This window comes from Dasypus novemcinctus, chromosome 3, assembly GCF_030445035.2.
Source record: "Dasypus novemcinctus isolate mDasNov1 chromosome 3, mDasNov1.1.hap2, whole genome shotgun sequence".
Lineage (NCBI taxonomy): Eukaryota > Metazoa > Chordata > Mammalia > Cingulata > Dasypodidae > Dasypus > Dasypus novemcinctus.
This window is the reverse complement of record NC_080675.1, coordinates 125,557,048-125,582,933: the sequence shown is the minus strand read 5'-3', so window position 1 is coordinate 125,582,933 and position 25,886 is coordinate 125,557,048. Positions and strand designations below refer to the sequence as shown.

Sequence of the window (25,886 nt, the reverse complement as noted above, 5' to 3'; positions counted from 1 at the left end):
ACAAGATACCATGCTTAATGTTGAGTTTGCTGTAGAATGTGAGTTAATGAGAACCTGTCATATATTTGTTTAGAATCTGAGTAAAGTGTCTGGATATTATGTAGGGACTCTAGATAGAATGAAAGAGAGCTATGTTCAGAGTTAATTGTTTCAAAAAAAAAAAAACAATGGGAGCCTCCTACATGATTGGGTGTGGTAGTTGGTCAGGTAACAGAAAAGGTTGGTTTAAGTGGGGAGTCATAAAAATATATATATATAATAGCCTTATTATTTCGTCTTATCATTCAATGTAGGAGTAAGGCCTTTTTGGGGAGTGATGCGCAGGGTCTGGGGTCTGTTTTTTAGAGTTGCACATGATCTTTTTTTTTTTTTGAGGTAATGGGGACTGGGGATTTGAACCCGGGACTTCACATGTGGAAAGCCAGCACTCAACCACTGAGCTACCTCAGCTCCCCTGAGTTGGTTTTTTTGTTTGTTTTGCTTGTTGTTTCTGTTTTCCTTAGGAGGTACGGAGAATCAAACCTAGGAACCTTCCTGTGGGAAGCAGGTGCTCAACCGCTGGAGGGGTTGTTCTCTAATACGTGATCTTTTTTGTATAAACCATACCAATAATGCATATCTAAGATTTCTAGTTTTGGTTTCAGAGCAATGTGGGGTTCAACTTAGATGTGTTTTTTTTTTAAAGATTTATTTATTTATTTTAATTCTCCCCCTCCTCCCCTGTTGTTTCTGTGCTTGCTGTCTGCTTTCTGTGTCCATTTGCTGTGTGTTCTGTGTCTGCTTGTCTTCTCCTTAGGCGGCACTGGGAACCGATCCTGGGACCTTTCAGAGTGGCAGAGAGGTGCTCAATCTCTTGTGCCACCTCAGCTCCCTGGACTTCTGCGTCTCTTATTGTTTCTCCTCTGTGTCTCTTTTTGTTACATCATCTTGCTGCACCAGCACTCCACGCAGGCCAGCATACCGCGCAAGTCAGCTCTCTGCCTGGGCCAGCTTGCCACACAGGCCAGCTTGCCTTCACCAGGAGGCCCCGGGAATCTAACCCTGAACCTCCTATATGGTAGATGGGAGCCCAATCACTTGAGCCACAGCCACTTCCCAAGTTAATTTTTATAGAAATAACTTTGATGTAATCATATTCCATTGTTTTGTATAGTATTTAAATAAATTAATTTTTACAAGTCGAGTTGGGATAAACACCAAGCAGCAGATTCTTGTTTTGTGAACTGTCCAACTAGAAAGTAGATGGTTAGCCTTTGGTGTTCTGTATCATGGATGTCTGCCAGTTGTTTTTTGGGTTGTTGTAGCTGTTTACTGAACATTTAAGAATTTTATCCTAACTTTTTATTTTGACATGATTTGATTTAAAAGACAGTTGCAAAAATAATACATGAGTGCCTGCTTCCCATGTGTGAGGTCGTGGGTCAGATCCCCAGTACCTCCTAAAAACAAACAGAAAAATAAAAACCAAAACTCATTGGGGAGTGAATGTAGCACCTGTTTCCCATGTACGAGGTTTTGGGTTCAATCCCCAGTACCTCCTACAAAAAAAAAAAAAATAATAATAATAATAATACAAAACCCGTAGCGAGAACTCCATCATCATCACTCCCAGATATTGAGATCCATCAACTTTTAACATTTTTCCAGGTTTGCTTTATCATTCTTTCTATTCCTCTATTTTCTAGACATTTGAGTTGGTTGTATACATCATACTCTGAACATTTAATGCTTCCATGTGTATTTCCTAAGAACAAGGATATCGACTTAATGTAACCACCTTAAGTACAGTTATCAAGTTCAAGAAATTTAACACTAATATAAAATTTAGTTACAGTCTACATTCCAGTGTTTTCAACTGTCCCAATAATATTCTTTAGGTCTTTTCTCCTCCTGAATCATGTATTGCATCTAATTATTTTGTCTCTTTAGTTTCGTAAAATTTAACCACTCCCATCCATCACTCCCAAGCATACGATTCAATAGGATTAATCACATTCACAATGTTGTGGTATCCTTACCACCATCCATTACCAGAATTTTCCCATTACTCCAAATAGAAATTCTGTATTCCCATTATGCATTAACTTCCCATTCCTTCTCAACTTTCCTGCCCCTGGTAACCAGAACTCTACTTTCTGTCTCTATGAATTTACATATTCTAGTTATTTCATATAAGTGGAATCATACAATATCTGTTCATTTGTGTCTGACTTATTTTACTCAACATGAGGTCTCCAAGGTTCAACCATGTTGTTGCATATATCAGAACTTAGTTCCTTTTTATAGTTGAATAATATTCTCTTGTATGTACATATCACATTGTGTTTGTCTGTTGATGGACATATGAGCTGCTGACACCTTTTGGCTATTGTAAATTATGCTGCTATGAACATTGTTGAACAAATACTGTGAGGTTTTTATGGATGGTTTGGAGGATATTGGTTAATCTGCTATTTGATTAAGTAGAATATGCTATTCCTAATTTAGTTTTGAATGAATGATGTGTTTTTATTTCTCTAAAAATATTTCAAAGTACTAGACTATAAGCTTATGTTTTGTTTTTTAAATTGCTAATTTTCAGAAATTCTGTTTACGGTATTGAATAGAATAAAATTTTTCTTAATTTAAAAGATAAATGTCAATTTTCTGTGTCTTGGTTAGAAAGTTTTTTCGTAAGACATTTCTAAGAGTGTTATCTGAGCTTACCCAGTATTATAAAAGATTAAGACTTATAAGAGTTAATAAATTGTTGATAAATTTATAAGTTAAACATGCTGTTTCAGTTCACATTTAAACACATTTTGTAGACTGTTTATGATACTTAAGTAAAAAAATTTTTTTTTTTAAAGATTTATTTATTTATTTAATTCCCCCCCCTCCCCTGGTTGTCTGTTCTTGGTGTCTATTTGCTGCGTCTTGTTTCTTTGTCCACTTCTGTTGTCATCAGTGGCACGGGAAGTGTGGGCGGCACCATTCCTGGGCAGGCTGCTCTTTCTTTTCACGCTGGGCGGCTCTCCTTACGGGTGCACTCCTTGCGCGTGGGGCCCCCCCAAGCGGGGACACCCTTGTGTGGCACGGCACTCCTTGCGCGCATCAGCACTGCGCATGGCCAGCTCCACACGGGTCAAGGAGGCCCGGGGTTTGAACCGTGGACCTCCCATATGGTAGACGGACGCCCTAACCACTGGGCCAAAGTCCGTTTCCCAAGTAAAAATTAATGCAAAACCTGTTCCACAAACAAAATACCACACACTTTGATTTTTCTCTTTTAAGTTAAAACTGAGAGGAGTGCTTATTTTAGTTTCTTTTCCCCCACTCCTGATTATGTTACACATTTAGGGTTAACCTTAGTATTGCATGGATTATGAACCACTTTGTTAACCTGAAATGATTTTTTTTTAATAGATTTATTTTTTATTTATTTCTCTCCCCCTTCCCCCCCACCCAGCTGTCCACTGTCTATGTCCATTCCCTGTGTTTTCTTTGTCCACTTGTATTCTTGTCAGCGGCACCGGCAATCTGTGTCTCTTTTTGTCGTGTCATCTTGCTGCGTCAGCTCTCCGTGTGTGGGGACCTCCATGGGTAGGCTGCACTTTTTTCATACTGGATGGCTCTCCTTAAGGTAGCAGGCAGCAGTCCTTGTGCATGGGGCTCCCCTACGTGGGGGACGCCCCTGCATGGCACGGCACTCCTTGTGCGCATCAGCACTGCGCATGGGCCAGTTCATCACACGTTTATCAGGAGGCCCCAGGTTTGAACCTTGGACCTCCATGTGGTAGGCAGACGCTCTATCCATTGAGCCAAATTTGCTTCCCTGAAATGATTTATTAATGGGCAGCTGAAATAGGAGTAAAAAAGTGATAAGGACTAGAAAAAAAAAAAAAAGCAAGGGAGTTAGTTGCACTACTTACCTGCTAGGAATGGTTTATTCTTAAACCATTGTATATCAAACAACAGAAAAGATAGATTTTGGAGGAAAAGAGAAGAAATGTTGACTGGATTAAATAACCTTTTACCAAATTCCCTGGAGGAGGAAGTGATGGTAGTATTAATTATGGTAGCTAATGGTTGTGCAAACTATGTGCCAACACTGTTCTAAGTGTTTACATATATAACTCATTTGATTTTCACAACTGCTCTAGGAACTAGATGCTGTTGTCATCTCCATTCCACAGATAAATTAAACTGAGTCACCAAGAGAGGTTTGGTAACTTATTAAAGGTCACACGCTAATAAGAGGGCAAGCCCAGATTTGAAGCAAGCTCAAGTACACGCTTTTACCCCCTGACTGGTGGCATTAAGTTGTATTAAAATATTATAAAATATTGGTACTTAATATGTTTACAGTAGACTTGTGAGGGGAGGAAAGCCCAAAAACAAATATTTGCTAAGTATAGTGACTTTGTTAGGCTCTTTATCCTCTGTGTGTTTCAATTTCCTCATCTTCACAATAGAGAGGTAATAGTACCTTAGCTCAGGGTTACTCTGAGGACTAAATTAATGTATGTCATGAACTTAGAACAGTGGCTGGCACATAGTAATTGTTTAAATTAAGGAACCAAACATTTAGGGAAACCTGGGAAGGCCAAAAGAAAGGGACTAATTCAGTGCATGTTTTGTATACTCACTGATCTCAAGTCAGAAGTTGGCCACTGTTGGTCTGTCCATTCACATGGGTCTTGATTCGTAGCTGTCAAAAAGTGTCTGGCTTGGTAAAACTTCTGAGATTCAGAAACTAAAGAGATTAACAAAGAAGTTCCCTGTGTGTGTTTTTGCCTGTTATCCAGTAAGAAGGAAATGATTCAGTGGACTGAACACTGTCATTTCTTTGAAGGATGAAAAAAAAGATAGTTGAAAGACAGAATTGAGAAGTTAAAATGTATGTAGGGAAAGTGACTTAAAATTGTTTGCCTCTTGAAAAAGTGAAGAAACCTATGGTGTCTGAGCATTCTGGCATCATGAACAAATATAGGAAAAAATACATAGTTTATTCTTCTGCCTTTCCCAACTCTGTATCTAATTGTGATAATTTTCCCCCCTTTGAGACTGAGAATTTTTAAAACTGGGAATATTAAATTTAGAATAATTAATATTGAGTCTTTTTTGTAATAAAAATGTAAAATCTAATTTAATGCCTGGAAACAGTACTTCTTTCTCAGTAGACAAACCAAAACCAGTTTAACAGTAGTTAATTTTGTCAATTCAAACGAGTAAAAACTAAAAATAGTGGTTAAAGTTCCTTGATTTTGTTAGACTTTCTTATTAAACTGAAACAAGATGGACTGGATTAAAATGCCAGTAGCTATCATATTAAACAGCATTCATGTGTAATACCAAAGATACCTAGCAAAAACCCGAGTTGAGCTTTTTCATAATTTTCTTTTCATAGAGAAGATACCCATCCACCAAAATTATAACAGGGCCTTTGCATCTCTTCCATGTCTTCTGCTTGTTTACCATGCTCTGCCCCATTGGCTGCCTTTTAGTATTTTGTTTGTTTGTTTGTTTTTTAAAGATTTATTTATTTTTCTCCCCCCCTACATTGCCTACCCCCCCTCCCTCCCCACTGTTGTCTGCTCTCTGTGTCTATTTGCTGTGTGTTCTGTGTCTGCTTGTATTCTCATTAGGTGGCTCCAGGAACTGATCCTGGGACCTTCTGGAGTGGGAGAGAGGCGATCAGTCTCTTGCGCCACCTCAGCAACCTGGTCTGCTGTGTCTCTTAATGTCTCTCCTCTGTGTCTCTTTTTGTTGCATCATCTTGCTGCTCCAGCCCTCCTGTGTGGGCCAGCCCTCTGTGCGGGCCAGTGCCCCACGCAGACCAGATTTGCTTCACCCAGGATGCCCTGGGCATCGAACCCTAGACCTCTTATATGGTGGACGGGAGCCCAATCAATTGTGCCTCATCCGCTTCCCTAAGTTTTTTTTATCCTCTCTCAGGGCCTATTCCCTCTGCCTGAGAAGCCTTTCTCCCTAGTCATCACATGACTGGCTCCTCATGTGATGAAGATCTTCTGCTTGAACGTGACTTTTTAAAAGAGGCTTTCTCAGACTATTAAATTATTAAGTTAGATACTCCCTGTTTTCTGTGTCTCATCAGCCTGTTTCCTTCAAAGCACTTACTACACATTTTAACTATTACTCTCTTTTTCTTGTTTGTTTGGACAACTAGACTTGAAGTTCTTTGAGACCAGGACCCTTGTGTCTTACAGGTGTATTCCTATCACCTGTCAGACAGTTCTGTACATGGTAGGTGCATAAGAGGTTCATAATATATATTTGTTGAATCAATGTTAAGGGAGCAAAAAGGAGCAAATGGTTAGCATTATTTTTTGACAACAGCTGTAATTCTGCCAATTTAGGGCTTTACTTGAATTAATTATTATGCTATAGTCGTAACTTTATACACTATTTTTCTTAAAATAGATTTAAAATACATTAGCTTATAACTTATTAATAATTAAAGGAAATGAATTGTATTTTTAAATTGACTAGGTCTCATTGAATTGAAATAAAAATACTGTAAATTAACTAAAGACTGGGCAAAAACACTGTGATACAGGTGGCCTCAGTTTATATACATCTGATTATCAAATGATCCACATACAAACATTTGCCAGAAATGCTCTGCCCTGATTCATCATACTGAATTGTTACTGTTGCTGTTTCTCTGAGGGATGTGTATGTGTGTATAAGTTGTTTGGAAAATCTCAGGTTTATACATATATGAAACTAAGATGGAATAGTAGGAAAGAGACTGAAAAGATTTAGAGTTTGGATTTGGGACCCATTCTGTCACTTAATGTTTTTGTGACTTGGGTTAAGTCCCAAACTGATTTTTTCATTTATGAAATACTCCTGACTTAATATTGCTTATGAGCTTCAGGTGAGATACTGTGTCAGCAAACCTCGTTAAGTTATGAGGTACAGTATGAATGTTGACTAATTTAGCCTATGGGCAGGATCATTTGTGTAGATGAGCAAAGGGCCAAGTGTTTCCAAGTATAGCCAACTGCATTTTAGTTGGGGCTACTCTTTCTAAAAATATCCAGCCACACAGTGGCTAATCTTTGTTGTTTCTAAATTTCCTCCTGGTTATACTGGTTGAAATTATATTGTAGATTCATTTGAGCTAATAAATGTCTATTTAATTATACATTTTTTCAGGGAGAATGGAACTAGTGGCCATTTTACAGTTTAAAATGAGCTCAAACTGTTTTTTTTTTCTCTCTCCCCTCCCCCCCCCCAGTTGTCTGCTCTGTGTCCATTCGCTGTGTGTTCTTCTGTGACCGCTTCTATCAGTGGCACCGGGATTTTGTGTTTCTTTCTTTCTTTTTTTTTAATTTAAAGCTTTATTTATTTATTTATTTCTCCCCGCCCCCCCCCCAGTTGTCTGCTCTCTGTGTCCATTCACTGTGTATTCTTGTGTGACCGCTTCTATCCTTATCAGTGGCACCGGGAATCTGTTTTTTTAAAAGATTTATTTATTTATTTATTGCTCTTCCCTCCCCTCCCCCACCCCTGTTGTCTGTTCTCTGTGTCTGTTTGCTGCTGCTGCTTTGTCCGCTTCTGTTGTTGTCAGCGGTACAGGAATCTGTGTTTCTTTTTGTTGCGTCATCTTGTTGTGTCAGCTCTCCATGTGTGCGGCACCATTCCTGGGCAGGCTGCACTTTCTTTTGCACTGGGTGGCTCTCCTTACGGGGCGCACTCCTTGCATGTGGGACTCCCCTACGCAGGGACACCCCTGCATGGCACGGCACTCCATGCGTGCATCAGCACTGCACATGGGCCAGCTCCACACGGGTCAAGGAGGCCGGGGGTTTGAACCGCGGACCTCCCATGTGGTAGACGGACGCCCTAACCACTGGGCCAAGTCCGCCGCTTCCTTAAGCATATTGACGATCATTTTTTTAAAGTCTTTATCCAGTATGTCTGATTCATTGCATTTTCTGGATTTTTTCCCTCTTCCTTTGGATGGGCCATCATTTTCTGTATCTTCATTTGTCCTCTATTCTTTTGTTGTACACTGTACATTTTAAGAATTAAAAATGTTAACTATGGGATTTACTTCCTGGGATGTCTGTTTCTTGCTTTTGTAAAAGCTAATGATAAGACAGAGATTTCTTGAGCTTCAGCCCTCCTATCAGGAAGGTTTGCCAAGGCAAATGCAGTGTGCAGGGTTTTCTTTGTTTTTCTGGATCTCTATCTTGTCCTGGGCTTTTGCTTGTTAGTTGTTTTGGAGTTCTGCTGTTTATAGGAGTTTGGTTGTCTGCTCTTTCCCAGGAGACAGACCTCCCTCTCCCAGGTGTTTGAAGCAGACAAGCATTTGCCCCAGTTTGTCCACCCCTACAGTTTTACATTCCTTTCCTTGTCTCAAACTGCATTTGCCTGAAAGGCAAATCCTGGGAGGGGGTGCATGCCAAAGAGGAATTTCTCAAGTCAGTCTTTCCTAACCAAAACAGGGTGAGGTACTTGTAAAGGGGAAGCAGACTGTCTCCAAAATACCTTTTGGAGGGGCACCAAGAGCATCTTTCTGGGCTTCCAGTGGCTGAGTTTTTTTGTCCTGTCCAGTAAATGGCAGCCTGTCAACTAAATGTCCCCCGCAGTTCTCTGGAAGCATAGTGTCTTTAAGTCTCCTCCATAGTGGCCTATGTCCAGGGCATGTTGAAACATGGCCATCCTCAGAGCCAGGTTCCCAGTGATCTGAAGTCACTAATCAAAAGCTGTGATCAGTGATTGGTCATGCCCACTCATAGTCTTGGAAGATGATTTTTATGTCCTTTTTTTTCCTCCTTTTTTCTTTTTTTTAAAAAAAGATATTTAGATTATATAAATGTTACATAAAAAATATAAGGTATTTCCATATGCCCTGCTTCCCATACCTCCCACATTTACCCCTATTAACAACATCCTTCATTAGTGTGGTGCATTCATTGCAGCTGATGGACACATTTTGGAGCATTGCCACTAAGCGTGGATTATAGTTTACATTGTAGTTTATACTCTCTTCCATCCAGTCTTTAGGTTATGGCAAGATATATAATGGCCTGTATCTGTCATTGCAATGTCAGTCAGGGCAATTCCCAAGTCCCAAAAATGCCCCCATATTACACCTGTTTTCCCTCTCCCTGACTTCAGAACCTCCAGTGGCCACTGTCCACATCAATAATATAAGTTCTTCTATTGCTAAAATCACAATAAGTATATATATCTACTATATACTTATACTAATATCTACTATATACTTATAGTAGAATACCAATAAGTCCACTCTAGTCTATAGTTCATTCTATAATCCTGAGGATTCTGGGATGGTGCTACCTACTCCACCTCTAATTGAGAGGGGGCTTCAGTCCCATACAGCCGATGGTTGGGACTCTCTTGCTTGCAGTCGTAGGCTCTCTCAGTTCCTTGGTATGGTAGTTGTCCATCATCACCTCCTTATTAGTTGTCCTGGGTGAGTCCAATGAACTGGAGAGTAGGTGCTGCAACTCAGTTGAGGCTCAGGGCCCATGGACAGTCCAAAGATTCAGGTCTCTTGGATGTACACCCGCCAATTCCAGCATCAACTGTAGGTTCAAATAGAAGAATTTATGTCCCTTTTTGTCACCAGCAAGGTAGCTAGGAGCTGGGCCCCATGGTGGCCTGCCATGAGAGTGGGGGATGAGCACCAGTAGATGCTGCTTAGAGAGAACAATATACCGTTCTTTACCAGCCTCTTTCCCCTGCTCTTTCCTGGATGCTGTACAATGTTCTTCTGGCTTCTGGGGTTTCAGAAAGGTTTAATATTGTTCTGGTCAGAGGACTGAGTCCTAGAGTAGTAGCGTCTACTCTGTTCCCAGCACTTATGTACTAGAAATGCAATGATAAGCAAGAATTAACCTGGCTTCTGTCCTCATGGAACTTGTAATTGAATGTAGTTTTTTCTGATTGTCTTCCTGAGTCAACAGACAAATCAGGAGTGGTGGTTACCCTGTGCTGTTTTGAAAGAGTGAGGATTGGTCAGAAGGAGTGTCAGATGCCATGCACAGACTTCCAGAACCCCTACAATTCTACTATCTCTTTTCTGTTTGTGGTGGTCTCAAATATTTTTGGTTTGACTGTGGGGTTGTATGTGAGTGTGTGGTAGATGTTGTTCTGTTTTGTTTTGCTTTCCATTTGCTTTTTTTTTCCCTTGTTTTTTCTATTTGCTTCTGAAAATGAAGAAAAGACATTTATGCTCAGTAAGTGTAGGCTTCAGTTGAAGTTCTAAGTTTTTGAGGACTTACTGATTTCCCCCTTTAGGCTACACAGCTAAAACCTTCCTGATTGTAAATGGTTAGAAATGATTGAGGTATTCAAATAAATATTTTCTGCTGGGTGAAATAATTATATAAACTTAAATTACATTGACAATGGAGAACTTCCATAGAAAAGTTGGTTGTGGCATTTGCATGAGGAAAAAGATTCCCGTCTCTACAGTAAAATGGTTTTTGGTACATTCTGTATCCGTAGGGATATCTCTCTTTTTAAAAATATGTATCTTTTTTTTAAAAGAAGCTTTAGATTACATAAATGTTACATCACAAATATAGGGATTCCCATGTACTCCACCCCACATCCCTCCTGTATTTTCCCACATTAGCATCTTTCATTAGTGTGGTACATTTGTTACAATTGATGAACACATATTGAAGCATTGCTGCTAACCATAAACTATAGTTTACACTTTGCCCTGCACAATTTTATAGATTTTTTAAAAATGTATAATGCCCTGTATCCATCATTGCACTGTCATGCAGCGTCTACATGTTATACTGATTCTTTCCTTTCCCTCCCCTTAGAACCTCTAGTGGCCACTACCTTTATATCAATGACACAAGTTCTTCCATTGCTAAAATTATAAGTCTATAAGAGGATAATAATAGAATAATAAGTCTACTTTAGTCCATTGTTCATTCCCCAATCTTGAGCATTTTGGGATGGTGATGCCTACTTTCTTAGGAATCTCTTAACATCTGTGTCTCTAATAGCACAGTGTCACCTAATAAAGGAAGGTCTGTAGAATTGAGCTGGAGCTGTGAGGTATATAAATTTTGGTTGTAAATCTTTAGAAAGATTCTTTAAACTCTTTAATTGAATAAAACCTGATATCCATCTTTAATATGTGCTCTGTGGTTTGTGCTGCTTGAATGTTGCTATTGGTGGGAGCAGTGCAGAAGATGGTGATAATTGAGAGACAGTACCACATGGAGCAGTGGTTTTAAAATTCTCCAGTCCACACTTAGAGCTCCTCCTCCCACCCCACAACAAAAACAAAAAAGTCAGTACTCAACCTTAGTACATACAATGTGACTGATACTTTCTTTTTCTTATTCTATTTAAAAAAAAAAGAGGTAGTCCTGGCCTCCTAAAATAATATCACAGCTAATTAATCCTGCAGATTGAAAAACACTATCTCATAAACATTAAGATCATAGATTTTAGCACTGGAATTAGCACTAGTAGGACCGGATTCTGTCACCAGTTTGGTATAAGCTTGATCAAGTTACTAAACTCTTGAACTTCAGTTTTCTCATAGGTTAAAATGGGAGTAATAATGGTATCCATTTCATAGGTTTATTGTGAATATTAAATGATATAACTTGAGTAAAGTGGTAGTGCCAGGCACTTAGTAAGCATAATAAATTACTATTTTGATTATTTCCAAAGTTTTAGTTTGGGGAATCAGGAAGATGCTATTAAAAATAATGGGGAATCTTATTCAGAGAAAAATTAATTCAGTTTTAGATATGTTTGAGAGTGAAGTGTTATGCGTAGTTTACTCATAGTTTACTCATATATATGAGTATAGTTTACTCATATCATTTGGAAACAAGCCTACAGGAAACAGTCTGACATTATCCAAATCTGAAAAATGCAAGCAAGCAGCATTAAAGGTTTAGGAACTTAATGACTGATCTTTTCATAAAGCTACATGGAATTTACTTATTTCTTCATAACTGTTTCATGCTACCAGAGTTAAGGTAACATTCTTAAATTTTAAATGAGGACTCTGTCATTTGTATGACTATTACTATAATTAGAGGTAATGATATCTGCTAATGATAGTTGTGTAGAAAAAACACAAGACTTGGAGTTAAACTTGGGTTAGGATCTTCTAACTAGGTCACCCACCAGCTCCCCGATCTCATGCTTCAGTTTCTTCATCTATAAAATAATCTTATTTAATAAAGTAACTGTCAAAGGAGACAGTAAATATAGGATACATTATTTCCACGGAAAAACTTTCAGTAGAAAACCATTCTATCAGAAGAAAAAAGTTCGTGATTGGTTCTAGATTTTTATGACTGAAATGAACATAGTATAGTTTATAATAGCAGGAGATTGACACATCCAAGAACACGTCTTTAATGAAGTAAGGATGTATAGAGGTAGAGTGGACATCACCATCCCAGGGTCCACAGGAGGGAGGAATAAAATATGGATTAGAATGGATTTACTGGTGTTCTACTATAGATCTATTGTGACTAGTAATGGAAGAAATTGTAGCATTGATGTGGAGAAAGTGGCACGGTAGTTGCTGAAGGCAGGGAGAGGGAAGAAGAAATGTGATGTGCGGGCATTTTCGGGAAGTGGAGTTGACCTAAATGATATTGCAGGGACAGATGCTGGACATTATATATCCTGCCATAACCCACTGAATGGACTAGGGGAGAGTGTAAGCTATAATGTAAACTATTATCCATGCGGTGCAGCAGTGCTCCAAAATGTATTCACCAAATGCAAAGGATGTGCCACACTGATGAAAGAGGTTGTTGATGTGGGAGGAGTGGGCGTGGGGTGGGGTGTGGAATATATGGGGACCTCTTATATACATATTTTTTTAAAGACTTATTTTTTATTTCTCTCCCCTTCCCTGCCCCCCCACCCAGTTGTCAGCTTTATGTGTCCATTTGCTGTGTGTTCTGTGTCCTCTTGTGTCAGCGGCCCCCGGAATCTGTGTTTCTTTTTGTTGCGTCATCTTGCTGCATCCACTCTCCATGTGTGCAGTGCCATTCCTGGGTAGGCTGCACTTTTTTCGTGCTGGGCAGCTCTCCTTAGGGGGTGCACTCTTTGCACGTGGGGCTCCCCTACACAGGGGACACCCCTACATGGCACGGCACTCGTGCACATCAGCACTGCGCGTGGGCTGGCTCATCACACAGGTCAGAAGGCCCTGGGTTTGAACCTTGGACCTCCCATGTAGTAGGTGGACACCCTATCCGTTAGGCCAAATCTGCTTCCCTTATATTTTTTAATGTAACATTTTTTGTGAACTATGTATGTTCAAAAAAATACAATAAAAAAAAATTTTAAAAAAAGGATGTTGGTAATGGGATATCCATGTGCATCTTGGCGCTCATGTTATTTCATTATAGTGATATTAATTTATAAAGATTTCAGTATTACAGAATATTAAAAATGAGTTTGTATACCTGGTATTGATACTCATTAAATCTGAGTTGTATGTGTACAAGGTATTATTAGGCAAAGTGTCCAGTACCCTTAGATATAAATAACTCCTGTTCTAGCTCATTTTAAACAATGTAATACGAATGATGCCAAAATAACAGACTAGAACATTTTCTTCTCTCCAAGATTGTAGATTTTGTAAACAAGGCTCTGCTCCTGGAATTAATCTAGGTCATTATAACCCACAATTTTTTTGAAAGATGAGAGCCCCAATTAAATCTTTTAGGTAATTTTTAAAATTTTAATTTTAAGAATCTGCTTTAGTTCTTAAAAATACAATATTATTGGATTGCCCTGTGACCACTTGGTTTTTTTTATACCATGTTATAATGAATCCAAATCACGGGGTAATTTCAGCAATTATGTTTGCTAGAACTCTGTGTGAGTAGAAACTAATGTAATTTATTACAGTGTAATTTATCTCAGTTCTGACCTAACAGCACATTTATTTATTATTTATTCCCACCACCCCCCCTTCCCCCAGATGACGCCTTCATCTGTTTGCCCATTGGGTTTTTCTTTGGTTTTTGTGGGTTTTTTGCTCATTGTCTGCTTGTTTTTTTCTTTAGGAGGCACCAGGAACCCGGACCCCCCATATGGGAGGTGGACACGAATGCTCAACTGCTTGAGCCACATTCCCTCCTATAGCACATTTTTCAATTTTTAAAAAACAATTTATTTATTTACACCCCCCACCCCCCATTGTCTGCTCTCTGTGTCCATTTGCTGTGCGTTCTGTGTCTTGTCTTCTCTTTCAGTGGCACTGGGAGCTGATGCTGGGACGTTCCGGAGTGGGAGATTGGTGCTCAAACTCTTGTGCCACCTGAGCTCCCTGGTTTTCTGCGTCTCTTATTGTCTCTCCTCTGTGTCTCTTTTTGTTGCGTCATCTTGCTGCACTAGCTCTCGGCTCAGGCCAGCACTCCTATGCAGGCCAGCACACTGCTCAGACCTGCTTGCCAAGTGGGCCAGCTTGCCTTCACCAGGAGGGTCTGGATATTGAACCCTCCCATATGGTAGACAGGAGCCCAATCACTTGAGCCACATCCGCTTCCCATTTATGTATTTATTTTTTAAAGAATTTATTTTATTTCTTTCTTTCCCCTTCACCCCCACCCCATTGTCTGCTCTCTCTGTCCATTTGCTATGTGTTCTTCTGTGTCCGCTTGCATTCTTATCAGGCAGCACCAGGAATCTGTGTCTCTTTTTGTTCCGTCATCTTGCTGCGTCAGTTCTCCGTGTGTGTGGCACCACTCCTGGGCGGGCTGCATTTTTCATGCTGGACGGCTCTCCTTGTGGGGCGCACTCCTTGCACATACACCCCTACATGGGGAGCACCCCTGCGTGGCATGGCAATTGTTGCTCATGGCAGCACTGCTCGTGGCCAGCTCACCACATGGGCCAAGAGGCTCTGGGTATCGAACCCTTGGCCCTCCTATATGGTAAGTGGACACTCTGTCAGTTGAGCCATGTCTGCTTCCCTCCATTTATCTTTAAATAAAAACTTTTTTTCTTAAATGAGGGAAAAAAAACATAAATTTCCCTGTTTGCAATAACTGTTAGTGTTAAATTTTAGTTAATGCTAAATTTTAGAGCTGTTAAGTGTTGTTAATTAACTTTAAGAAACTTGAAAATATATCAGCTATGGTAATCTTCCTTTACTATTCAAGTTTTAAATTTTATCCCCATTGTTACTAACATAGGACATTACTAATGTATTCCCTTTCTTTGTTGGGGCGCGTGTATATGTGTATGTATGTATTTGGTACATTTGCTCTTTATTAACATCTTATAAATCTGATGTTTGCAAAAGAAAAGAGGAAACAAATGGTTTGAAAGCCAAGTAATAGACTCGGTGGTTTGTAGCATGAAATTGTTTCCATTTTACAGGTAAAGAAATAGTTCAGATAGGTTAAATATTATGACAACACAGCTTCTAAGTGGAAAGAACTTGAACCCCTGCACTACCTGGTTCTTCTCCATTATGTCTTGCTGCTGCTGCTTTAAGGACCTTTCTAGTGGTGAGGTTGAATTTTGTGCAAAGATGTTTATGCCGTCACAGCTGGACTTTTCCTGTACTTGATCCTTACAACAGGCCCATATTGCTGACCAAAAAAAAAAAAATTCTTCACTTAGAAATGAGGAATTCCAGAGACATGTGCAAAGTCACGAAACTGATTAGAGGTGGAGTTTGGACCAGAACCCAGATCTGTGGTTCCTGGTTCAATGTTCTTTTCTACTTCCTTTTACTTTCTTTAAATTAGGTATATGATCTGTGTTCATGAAGTAGTGAAATTTTAGAAATTGAACCTTTTATTGTGTCTCATTATCACAACACAGCTCCAGCCTGGCTGCCTGTTTAGCAGTCAAGTCCTGTTTTTCTGCTTTATAAGTTGTATTTGTCAGCCAAAGAGGTGCTGATGCAAAGTACCAGAACTCTGGTAGCTTTTATAAAGGGTATTTATTTGGGGTAGAAGCTTACAGTTACCAGGCCCTAAAGAGTCCATCTTAAGGTAGCATAAGAGGTACTTTCTCACCCAAAGTCTGTTGCCACATGTTGATGCAAGATGACGGGCAATATCTATAAGGGCTCAGCCTTCCTTCTTCCTCTTAAGGCTCCATAGTTTCAGATTCTTAGCTGTAGGCTTGCTTAAGGCTTGTCACTCTCCCCATGGCTCATTTCTTTCTGGGCTCAGCTGCTCTGTTCTCTCCACGAGGTTAGCTGTAGACTATCAGGCTCATCTGTCTTCCTGTGGATGGCTATGGAGCATTCTCTCTCCCTGCATATCTGCTTCTGTGTTCCTCTTTTCCTTGTGTTTACTTCATGTGAGAGTCTGTATTATCCCCACCAAGGGGGTAGGGACTCAACCCTCCATGCCATAATGACATGGTCAAATAAAAGCCCTAATCTTGATTTAATAAAGTAAAAGTGAAACCTCTGAATTTAATACAATCTAATACGGGAGAAACAGACCAGTTTACAAACACAATCCAATATCTCTTTTTGGAATTCGCAAATATCAAACTGCTACCTAAGTAGTATATTGTCAGTCATTTTTGAGATGTAATGGGACTATTGTGGTGGTAAATGAATGAGTTATAAGTGGAAATGTTAATTTGGCATTTTTGCATTTAAACCTTATTCTTGTGTAATACCATATTTGCCTTATGGAAATGATAAATAAGAAAGGACTTGTTGGGAAGTGGATGTGGCTCAAGCAATTGGGCTCCTGTCTACCATATAGGAGGTCCAGGGTTCAATGCCCAGGGCCTCCTGGTGAAGGCAAGCTGGCCCATGTAGTGAGCTGGGCCATGTGTAGTGCTGTCCTGTGCAGGAGCTTTGGCCCACGTGGAGAGCTGGCACAGCAAGATGACTCAACAGAAAGAGACACAGAAAAGAGATTATAAGAGACGCAGCAGATCAGGGAGCTGAGGTTGCACAAGAGAATGATTGCCTCTCTCCCACTCTGGAAGGTCCCAGGATCGGTTCCTGGATCTGTCTAATGAGAATACAAGCAGACACAGAAGAACATACAGCAAATGGACAGAGAGAGCAGAAAGTAGGGGGTGAGGGGTGGGGCGGGAATAAATAAATAAATCTTAAAAAAAAAAAAAAAAAAGGGCTTGTGTTAGGGAAAGATAGTATGATTCAGGAAGACCTAAATTTGAAATCCTGGCTTTGCCTACTTGATTCAGTGTGCCTTTGGGCATGTAACAAGTCAGTTCATAACAGAGGAGATGGGTATACAAAGGGATTAGAACCATCCATGGCCCAAAGACCTGCATATTATAGTAGCTATTAAATCATTACCTTTGAAGCATGCTTTTTTCCAACTAGCAATATTTCTTTTTATTTAAAAATTGTCAACGGTAGCATGATTATCTCAAAAGTAGCTTACTATCAGTAAATCTCAATTATTTCCACTTATGTAGGGCACAGATGATCTGAAACAGTTGATATTTGAAATGTTCCTATTTTACATTGGAATATTGTTTCAAAAAACTCTTGTAGAAGATCCTTTCCTATTTCTTTACTTTAGAAAAATATAAGTAATATCTTTTTTCTTCCCCTCCCCCTCCCCCACCCTACTGTTTTTGCTGTGTCCATTCGCTGTGTAATCTTCTGTATCTGTTTCTCTTTTTTGTCTTCTCTTGTCTTTCTCCTTTAGGATTTGCTGGGATTCAATCCTGGGGACCTCTGATGTGAAAAGAGGCTCCCTGTCAATTGTACCACCTCAGTTCCTGGTCTCTGCTGTGCTTCGCCTTGACTCTCCCCTTCATCTCTCTTTAGTTGCATCATCATCTTGCTGCGTGACTCACTTGCGCAGGCACTCAGCTTGCTCCGCGTGTACTTGGCTCGCCTCGCGGGTACTGGCTCAGCACATGAGCACTCAGCTTGCCACATAGGCACTTGGTTTGCCATGTGAGCACTGGCTTGCCACTTAGGCACGCTTTCTCTTCTTCTTTTTCATCAGGAGGCCCCAGGGATCAAACTCGGGTCTTCCCATATGGTAGGCCGAGACCTTATCACTTGAGCCACATCCACTTCCCAGTAATATATCTTGAACTGGCCCATTTAGAGAGTACACTTATAACCATGATAGGTGCGGTGCTGGGTAAAAGGGGTTTGTCTTGGTTGGGGATTAAGAGTTGAGAACCTGGGACTAGCACTTACTGTAGAATTTCATATAATTCAGATTGTTAGCCTGCAGACCTTTGAGATTTATGAAGTAGATAATATGCTATTTAAATTAGCTTTGTGTACCAAGTTGAGTAAACCAGGGACAAACAAGCCAACTTCAGAAATATATAAAGTGTCATTATGAAAGTTATTAGAAGCCTGGCAGCGCAGAGCAGACATTTTGCTAAATAAAACTATTTCTCAGTTGAGTTTTGTTTTTTTTGGGTAGTATGCCTTTTGGAGTGCATTTTATTTATTTGTAATTAGAGACTTCTGACTAAATAATTTAATTTCTTATGTTTTCTTTCAACATGATGTTAACCAGTAATTTTAGGTTATGGATCTAGAATATCAGTAGCCTTTAAAATGTTTAAGGACTGTAACTGAAAGGAAATATTAAAAAACAATGTAAGGATTATATATTATTTTCAAAGGTAAAGAAAAGCTTAATTAATCTAAATTTTTAAGAATTTCTTTTGAGTTCTAGTTGTATGGCTTCGGTAAATAAACTTTTAAAGTGAATTTCCTTGTTCGAACAATGAAGATGATACTCGGTCTGTTCACCTAGCAGAGTTGCAAAATCAAATCAAATGTTTTGTGGCATGTAAGTCAGGCAAGGTGCTAGGTATTTTATATCTATTGGTAAGTTCTGCACAATTTTTGACAGCCTGACATTTTCCAGGCAGTGTTGGGTGCTAGGGTTAAAGCAATAAACTAGACAGACATGGTACCTCCCTCTGAAGTATGGAAGAGGGCATGATCACTAAAGCTTTCATTTTGCAATTCTTTATTTAATGTTCTATGGACTAAGAACCAAGAAAAATTAGAGGAGTCCTGAGAATAGTCTTGGATCAGGGAAAGATGTCCTGAGGAAGAAAAATGTAGGCTGAGACATTAATTGAAGAGGAAGTGGGAAAGCACTCCAAGTAGAGGAATAACAGCTTTTGCAAAGACTGAGTCTTGAAGAAGCTTGAGGAATCTCAGTAACCAAAAGAAAACCAATCTGACTGGCAGAGAACCCTTTAGCCCTCACAATAGACCTTAGTGAGTTCACTTCATTTTACAGATAAGGAAACTGAAGCCCAGAATGGTTCTCCTTTGAATTAAGATCTCACTGATAGTAAATAGCAGATTCACATTTGAACTCAGGTTGGCCTGACTCCAAAATCCTTACTCTCCTTACCATGACATTCTTTCTCAGAGTCATCTACCTTCCAGGCTTATTGTGTTCTAAAACATACCTTTCCTCATGTCATTTCCTAGCGGTCTTAGCAGCTCTCCCTCTGCCAGTTGTGGAGCCAATGATCAGATTCTTTATTTACACTAAAGTAACAATGAGTTTAACTCTTATAGCTTGCATTTATTTGCATACTGCAGAATCTCATGGATCCTGGAAGTTTCTTCAAGGGTAGGAATCTTGTGGATTCTGGAGCTGATAGGAAACTGCAATGCTGTTCATGGCTCCTCATTTAAAAATAGCACTTCATGTTGCTCATTAACTCTCTAATAAGTCAAGCATCAAGAAGTGGCTGTGGTGGGGTGCTTTAGTAATGCCAACATTTCCATCAACCACCTCCCTGCCCCCAAGACATTCTAGATAAACAAAGATCTGAGTAATAAACAGCTTGCTTCTGCTGCAACCACAGCATCCTCCCACAAATCTTTCCTTTATAGAAATCTAAAGCCACCACTGATAATGCATTTTATTGAAAGAGAAAAATAAAAAGCGTTCCATTGTTTTAAAAGGTTCAAAACTACTATCCTAGTTCATGTGATATTCAGGGGAAATATTTCTGAAATTAGAAATTTTTCTGACTCCTCATATCTCTTTATCTCCTACTACCTTCGTTGACCCCCAAATAAATTTCCTAATTTGGGGAGGGATTTTTGTTGTTAAAACTCCAGGAGATAGTGTGGATTGGTACTTTGAAGACCATTACTTGAAACCTGAAATACTCTAACCCATTATGTTTCTTTTAAAATCTTTTTACAGTCAACTCATTAACCTCAATTGTTCTTGCTCTCTTTAAAAGGATTGCATAAATTTGAGGTAGACTATATTTCTGGCACAATCATATATTAAATATTTAATTGATTGTGCTTTCCCAGGAATTTGTAAAGTTCGTTGTAAAGTAACATACTTTTGAGTAGATGGAACTTGATGGCTTCTGATTGTATTTTCAGGTTTTCAGAGAGTTTCACTTTAGGACCCGATTTACTAGAATTGTGAAGTCATAAATTGATTCCTTCACCACTCTTCTTGGTCGAGTTTTATATTAAACACTGACTGAAATAAATATTTAGCTAATGAGCGTCTCCCTTTTTAAAAAGCAACTAAAGAAACTGGTTTTAGGGGCTCAGACTGGAATAGTTTATCATTTTTTTTCTACTGTTCTTTCCTTTCAAGTTGCCTAAACACAGCTGAATTTGTAAGAGGAGCAAGGAAAACATGATAGTGCTGCCAAGTAGACAGGAAGCTGTAGTGGACCTAGCTAGCAGGGGAGGTTGAACACACCCCCGTCCAATCAGCTGTGAGTGCTGTTGCTATGTGCGCTCTTTCTCTGCTGCCTTTGTGAAAAACCTTACACAGAGGGAAGCGGAATAAGCAGTCAACGCCGAACATTTGTTTTAACCACTGCAGACATCTGGATCCCTCAGTTACTGACAGTATAGCTATTGACAGCTAGAAGGCAACTTCTTTTATACAAGGATTCCAGTATGGTTTTCAGTGGAAACAAAGGGCTTCACAGAGAAGGTGTGTAATGAAGTGTTTTTAACGGCTTTATTTTTAACCTTCCAATTTTCTGTAGCTGTTTACCAGTTTTAGTGTTTGTTTCATATGGATTTTTAATAAATAGATTTAGGGAAATGATCTCACTTTGAAAAATATTGAACTTAGGGGAATTTTCTTTGCTTCCTATAGCCTATTTTCTTTGAACAGCATTGTTTAAAAGATTATTAAAATGCTGATTTGAACAATGAGTAGGAAAAAAAGAAACCAAAATACAATGTGCTCATTTTCATGGGAAAAAAACATGATAGAATGGAAAGACTACTAAGGGAATGGGGGTTAGCCAGAAGCGTTAACTGTATTTAGGGGTATGTGGGAGATGTTTTTTTTTTTTTTTAAATTAAAAGCTGATAAAGAGAATATTTAAAATAATGTTACATATTTTTAATTGAAATTCATTGTTTCTGAATTTGACAATGGTTGTCAGAATTTAGTTTATTGAGATTTTTTACATAGTTTAAGGAATTGGTATGCTATCTTTTTATAAAGCATTTCTGAAGCTGCTACCTCAAATTGTACAATCTCTTAATTATTTGATCCACTGATGAATTCTCTGCTGGTCAGATAAAAAATGTAATATAATGTAACAGCAAATTCAGTGTAGAGTTCTATTAAATGTTCACATAGAAAACTGATTAAAAGATTTTGAAGATAACATCCCACAAATGGTTAAGAAAGCATTTTAAAACTAAAGTAGGCCTCCTAGATGTAATAATTCCATATCTGATTTAGCTGATACTGCAAATATAATGAAATTTAATTTAAACCCTTCTAATTCAATATTTGTAATAATTGACCAATGTATAGACTGCAGTTTGCTTTTATAGTATCTGGCAGAACTGGTTTGTCCAACAGATTACAGGAAAGTTTGAAACTATTTCAGATTTTAAGATTTTTATATAATCTCAAATACCATGAATTTAAGGAGTTTACATAGGTAAATTAGCTAATGACTCTTTTAAGTTAGCTAAATCAGAGCAGAGGATTAGATAGGTAGCGTATTGCCCATTTTATGAACCATCCATGTGATATAATAACCAGTTTTTCTTTTCCTTATTCAGATTCACATGATTATCTAAATGGTTCCTTTTTAATTCACTTAGTTTTTCATATCTGTGTAAAATTAGTATAATATGAATTCCAAGTTACTATTTGAACTTTATAAATTATATATTTTGGAATAAATTTGTTTTGTTTCCTTTTCAAGAAGTACCTGTCTTTAAAAAGGCTTAGCAATCAATGTTAACAGTATTGATATATGAGGAAAGAGAATTCTTTTCTTTGAAAAGAAAAATATTTGCCTGGTTTTTGTGCCTCTTACTGATCATTTTTAGTGATACATATATAATATTTATATTAAGTGAAAAAGACTTCCAATAGTAGATACAGATTTACAAAATGAATTGCCTTGAACATTTAAAAAGTTTTTTAGTGGACCTATGTATAGGTTGCTGAACTTTAAAAGAGTCTATCATCTTAGTTTTTCCATTTTTAGATGGAGCCTAAACCTCGAACTTGATAGAAATTCTATCACTAGAATTAAAACAAAGTTATATCATTTGGACTTAGTGGCCTACACAATATTAAACATTCATTTCCAAAAGAGGAGCAGTGTGTATAATCATTGGGGTGGAAGAGGGTGGTAGGGGTCTTGGAGGCAGAGACCTGTAGACAGGACCCACGTTCATTAAATGCAAGTCTAACCACATTGACTTTAGTCATTTTTGTTTTTTGAGTTGTCACTCTCAGCAATTAAGTTAGTAATTGATTAGATTAAATTAGCAATTCTTTCATTATAGAAGCACAAAAAACAAAGTTTTACTTACTGTTTGCTACCCTTTCCCCCTTAGTTTATCTGGAGAGTTAGTAGATTTTGAAAGAGTAGGCCGCTTTCACTTATGTTGCAAAAAGATGGAAGAACCTGAAATCGGCAAGAAAGTTCAGTCTACTACTGTGTCTCACAAAGGTTTTGTCATTGTGTTACAGGGGAAATATTCTTGGTAGAAACTCAAACTTTATTCCTATATTCAGTATCTAAAGATATTTTATTTTATTGGAGCATCTGAAAGTTCTGTTCAGTACCAACCTTAGGGTGGTATCTGATATTACCATACTTGACCAGATAGTAAACATTACCACCATATTTCAACTCTTTGAATTTATCTATTATTATCAGATGCAGTGATTGCTAATAATTTTATATTTTATAAAAAGAGATAAATTGTTTTTATTTACTTTGAAAACATCAGGCAATAATATTTACAATCTCAGGTTGGGAAAGGGTAATAATCTGAGTCTTTTTCTCTAGGTCTTCTGTTAAATCTTTTTTCTTTTTTCTTTTTTAATACTCACTTCAGGTATTATCACAAATGCTTGATTTGTAAATGTGTACCTTAAATGCTGTTTCTTTGACTCTTGCAAAAATTTTATTACCTGTTAATGTTTTGAGTCCAAAAAAGATTTGCTTAGCTGGGCAGGGAAATTTGATCTTTACAACTTTTTTGTTAGGCATTTTCACTTCTCAATAGTATTGCTATTTGCAAGAGTATAGTAAATATTTTTTTATCTTTTCAGATGTCACTGTATCAAATATCAAAGACCTTGAGTTTTAAAAATATAGTTGAAGACTTACTTGAATCAGATTATATAAGCCTTTGTGATGAGGCTAAGGACAAAAGTAGCAGCATAAGGTTTATCAGTTAAGAAATTGGAAATGTCTTCTTGTTCTTTATATATATATATATATAGTTAAGCTTCAGACTGAGTAAAGACTAAATAAAATGTGAGCTTTTCATTATAATGAAGTTCCCTTTTTTAAAAAAATTCTACATAAAATGTGTACTCCAGATTCTCAGTATTTTGAGGATCTTAAGTATAATTTTTTAAGCTTTCCCCCTGAAGTGTACATTTGCATATATACTTATAGATTTCTGAATGTTTTAAGATATTTCATGATCTGGAAAATCTTGGAAATATGGGGATTTGGGCAGGAGAGAGCACGGCTGGTGCGGAAGTACACAACTAAATCTGTGAAGAAAGATAGTATTAATGTAAGGAAATAAGTAAAGTGGGAAGAGAAATAGAAAAGAAAGGGCAGAAAGAAACGGTCTATTTCATATAGTGTTATTTTTTATTTGAGTGCATGTGTATGTTCACGGGTCCATGCATATGTAGAGATGATTGGCTAGAGTTGCTCAATCCCCTGGGGATTTGTTTACTGGGAAGTAACTTGTTTATTAGTTTTCTTTTGAATTACTTGTTATCCAGTGGTTAAGGGTGACCTTGTAAATTAGCACTCATATGAGTGACAAGGAATAAGCCAGCTGCCTCAGAGCCAGAAATTAAATATCACAAATATGATGAATATAACTGTCTTGAAATATAAGAACCTCCAGATTAAAAAGTCTGGTGGCGTAAGGCTAAAGTCTGAAAGCTCGTATTTCAAAGTGAAAATGTTGAGAAAATGCCCAGAAAATATTCTTTTTTATTTCATTTTAATAAAAATACAAATTTCCAGGTTCTTCTCAATTGTTACAATATTGTCATTACTTTTTTTTTTTTAAGATTTATTTTATTTATTTCTCTCCCCTTCCCCCCATTGTCTGCTCTCTGTGTTTGTTCGCCAGTGTTCTTCTGCATCCACTTGCATTATCAGGCGACACTGGGAAACTGCATTTCTTTCTTTTTTTTTTTTTTAAGATTTATTTATTTAACACCCCCCCCACCCCTGTCAGGGGCATGGGAAGTGTGGGCGGTGCCATTCCTGAGCAGGCTGCACTTTCTTTCACGCTGGGCGGCTCTCCTTAAGGGCGCACTCCTTGCACGTGGGGCTCCCCTACTCAGGGGTGCTCCTTGCGCACATCAGTACTGCGCATGGGCCAGCTCCACACGGGTCAAGGAGGCCGGGGGGTTTGAACCACGGACCTCCCATGTGGTAGACTGACGCCCTAACCACTGGGCCAAGTCCATTTCCCTGCATTTCTTTTTTGTTGCATCATCTTGCTGCGTCAGCTCTCCGTGTGTGTGGCACCACTCCTGGACGGACTGCACTTTTTTCACATGGGGTGGCTCTCTTTGCGGGACGCACACCTTGCACGTGGGGCACCCTTACATGGGAGCAACCCTGCGTGGCACGGCATTCCTTGCGCGTGGCAGCACTGCGCATGGGGCAGCTTACCACACGTGTCAGGAGGCCCTGGGGATCAAACCCTAGACCCTCCATATGGTAGACAGACGCTCTATCAGTTGAGCCATGTCTACTTCCCTTTCATTACTTTAAGATCTCATAATTGTATGTTATTTTGGAGGGAAAGTTTTAATCGGGGCTTTTCAAATTTCTTTTCAAATTTCATAAGTGCTAAGATTTTGAGATTCCTAGATAAACATATTATTTAGGTAAACCTTCCATTTGCTGAAGATACAGTTTAGCTTATTGAGAATTAGAGAACAAGCAAATGAAAGGAAAAGACAGTCTTTTTCAAGCATACTCCATTGTATCACTGTCATTATATTCGGTAGGACTGCCCAAGTGATTTTGAGTTTGATCCTAGAGACAAAAGGGTAGAACCTTTTTAGAAACAAGTATCCCAATTTCACGTGATTATATTGCATTAGTGTATTTGTTTGGGGTAAGGTCCATTTACCTTAAATCATTTCTTCCAAAAATATCCAAGTAGGAAAAACAAGAAACAAAACAAGGGAAGAGGACTTGGCCCAATGGATAGAGCATCTGCCTACCACGTGGGAGGTCCACGGTTCAAACCCCGAGCCTCCTTGACTCATGTGAAGCTGGCCCATGCGCAGTGCTGATGCGCACAAGGAGTGTCCTGCCACGCAGGGGTGTCCCCGCGTAGGGGAGCACCACACTCAAGAAGTGCGCCGGGTAAGGAGAGCCACCCAGCATGAAAGAAAGTGCAGCCTGCCCAA

At 38.6% G+C, this 25,886-nt stretch overlaps 1 protein-coding gene across 8 annotated transcripts in view; it reads left to right on the top strand.

Moving 5' to 3' along the window:
- ATOSA (atos homolog A) overlaps positions 1 to 25,886 on the top strand; it is a 115,874-nt gene that overhangs the window by 30,625 nt on the left and 59,363 nt on the right. The window contains exon 1 of one of the 8 annotated variants that reach the window (XM_023586089.3): positions 20,722 to 20,924. The exons of 6 other annotated variants lie outside the window; for them this stretch is intronic. In XM_023586089.3, coding sequence (XP_023441857.1) covers positions 20,888 to 20,924 — 37 coding nt within the window. In that variant the 5' untranslated portion in view covers positions 20,722 to 20,887. Of the gene's footprint in view, positions 1 to 20,721; positions 20,925 to 25,886 lie in introns of those variants that run through there. One more of the 8 variants, XR_009185106.2, reaches the window with a different exon arrangement.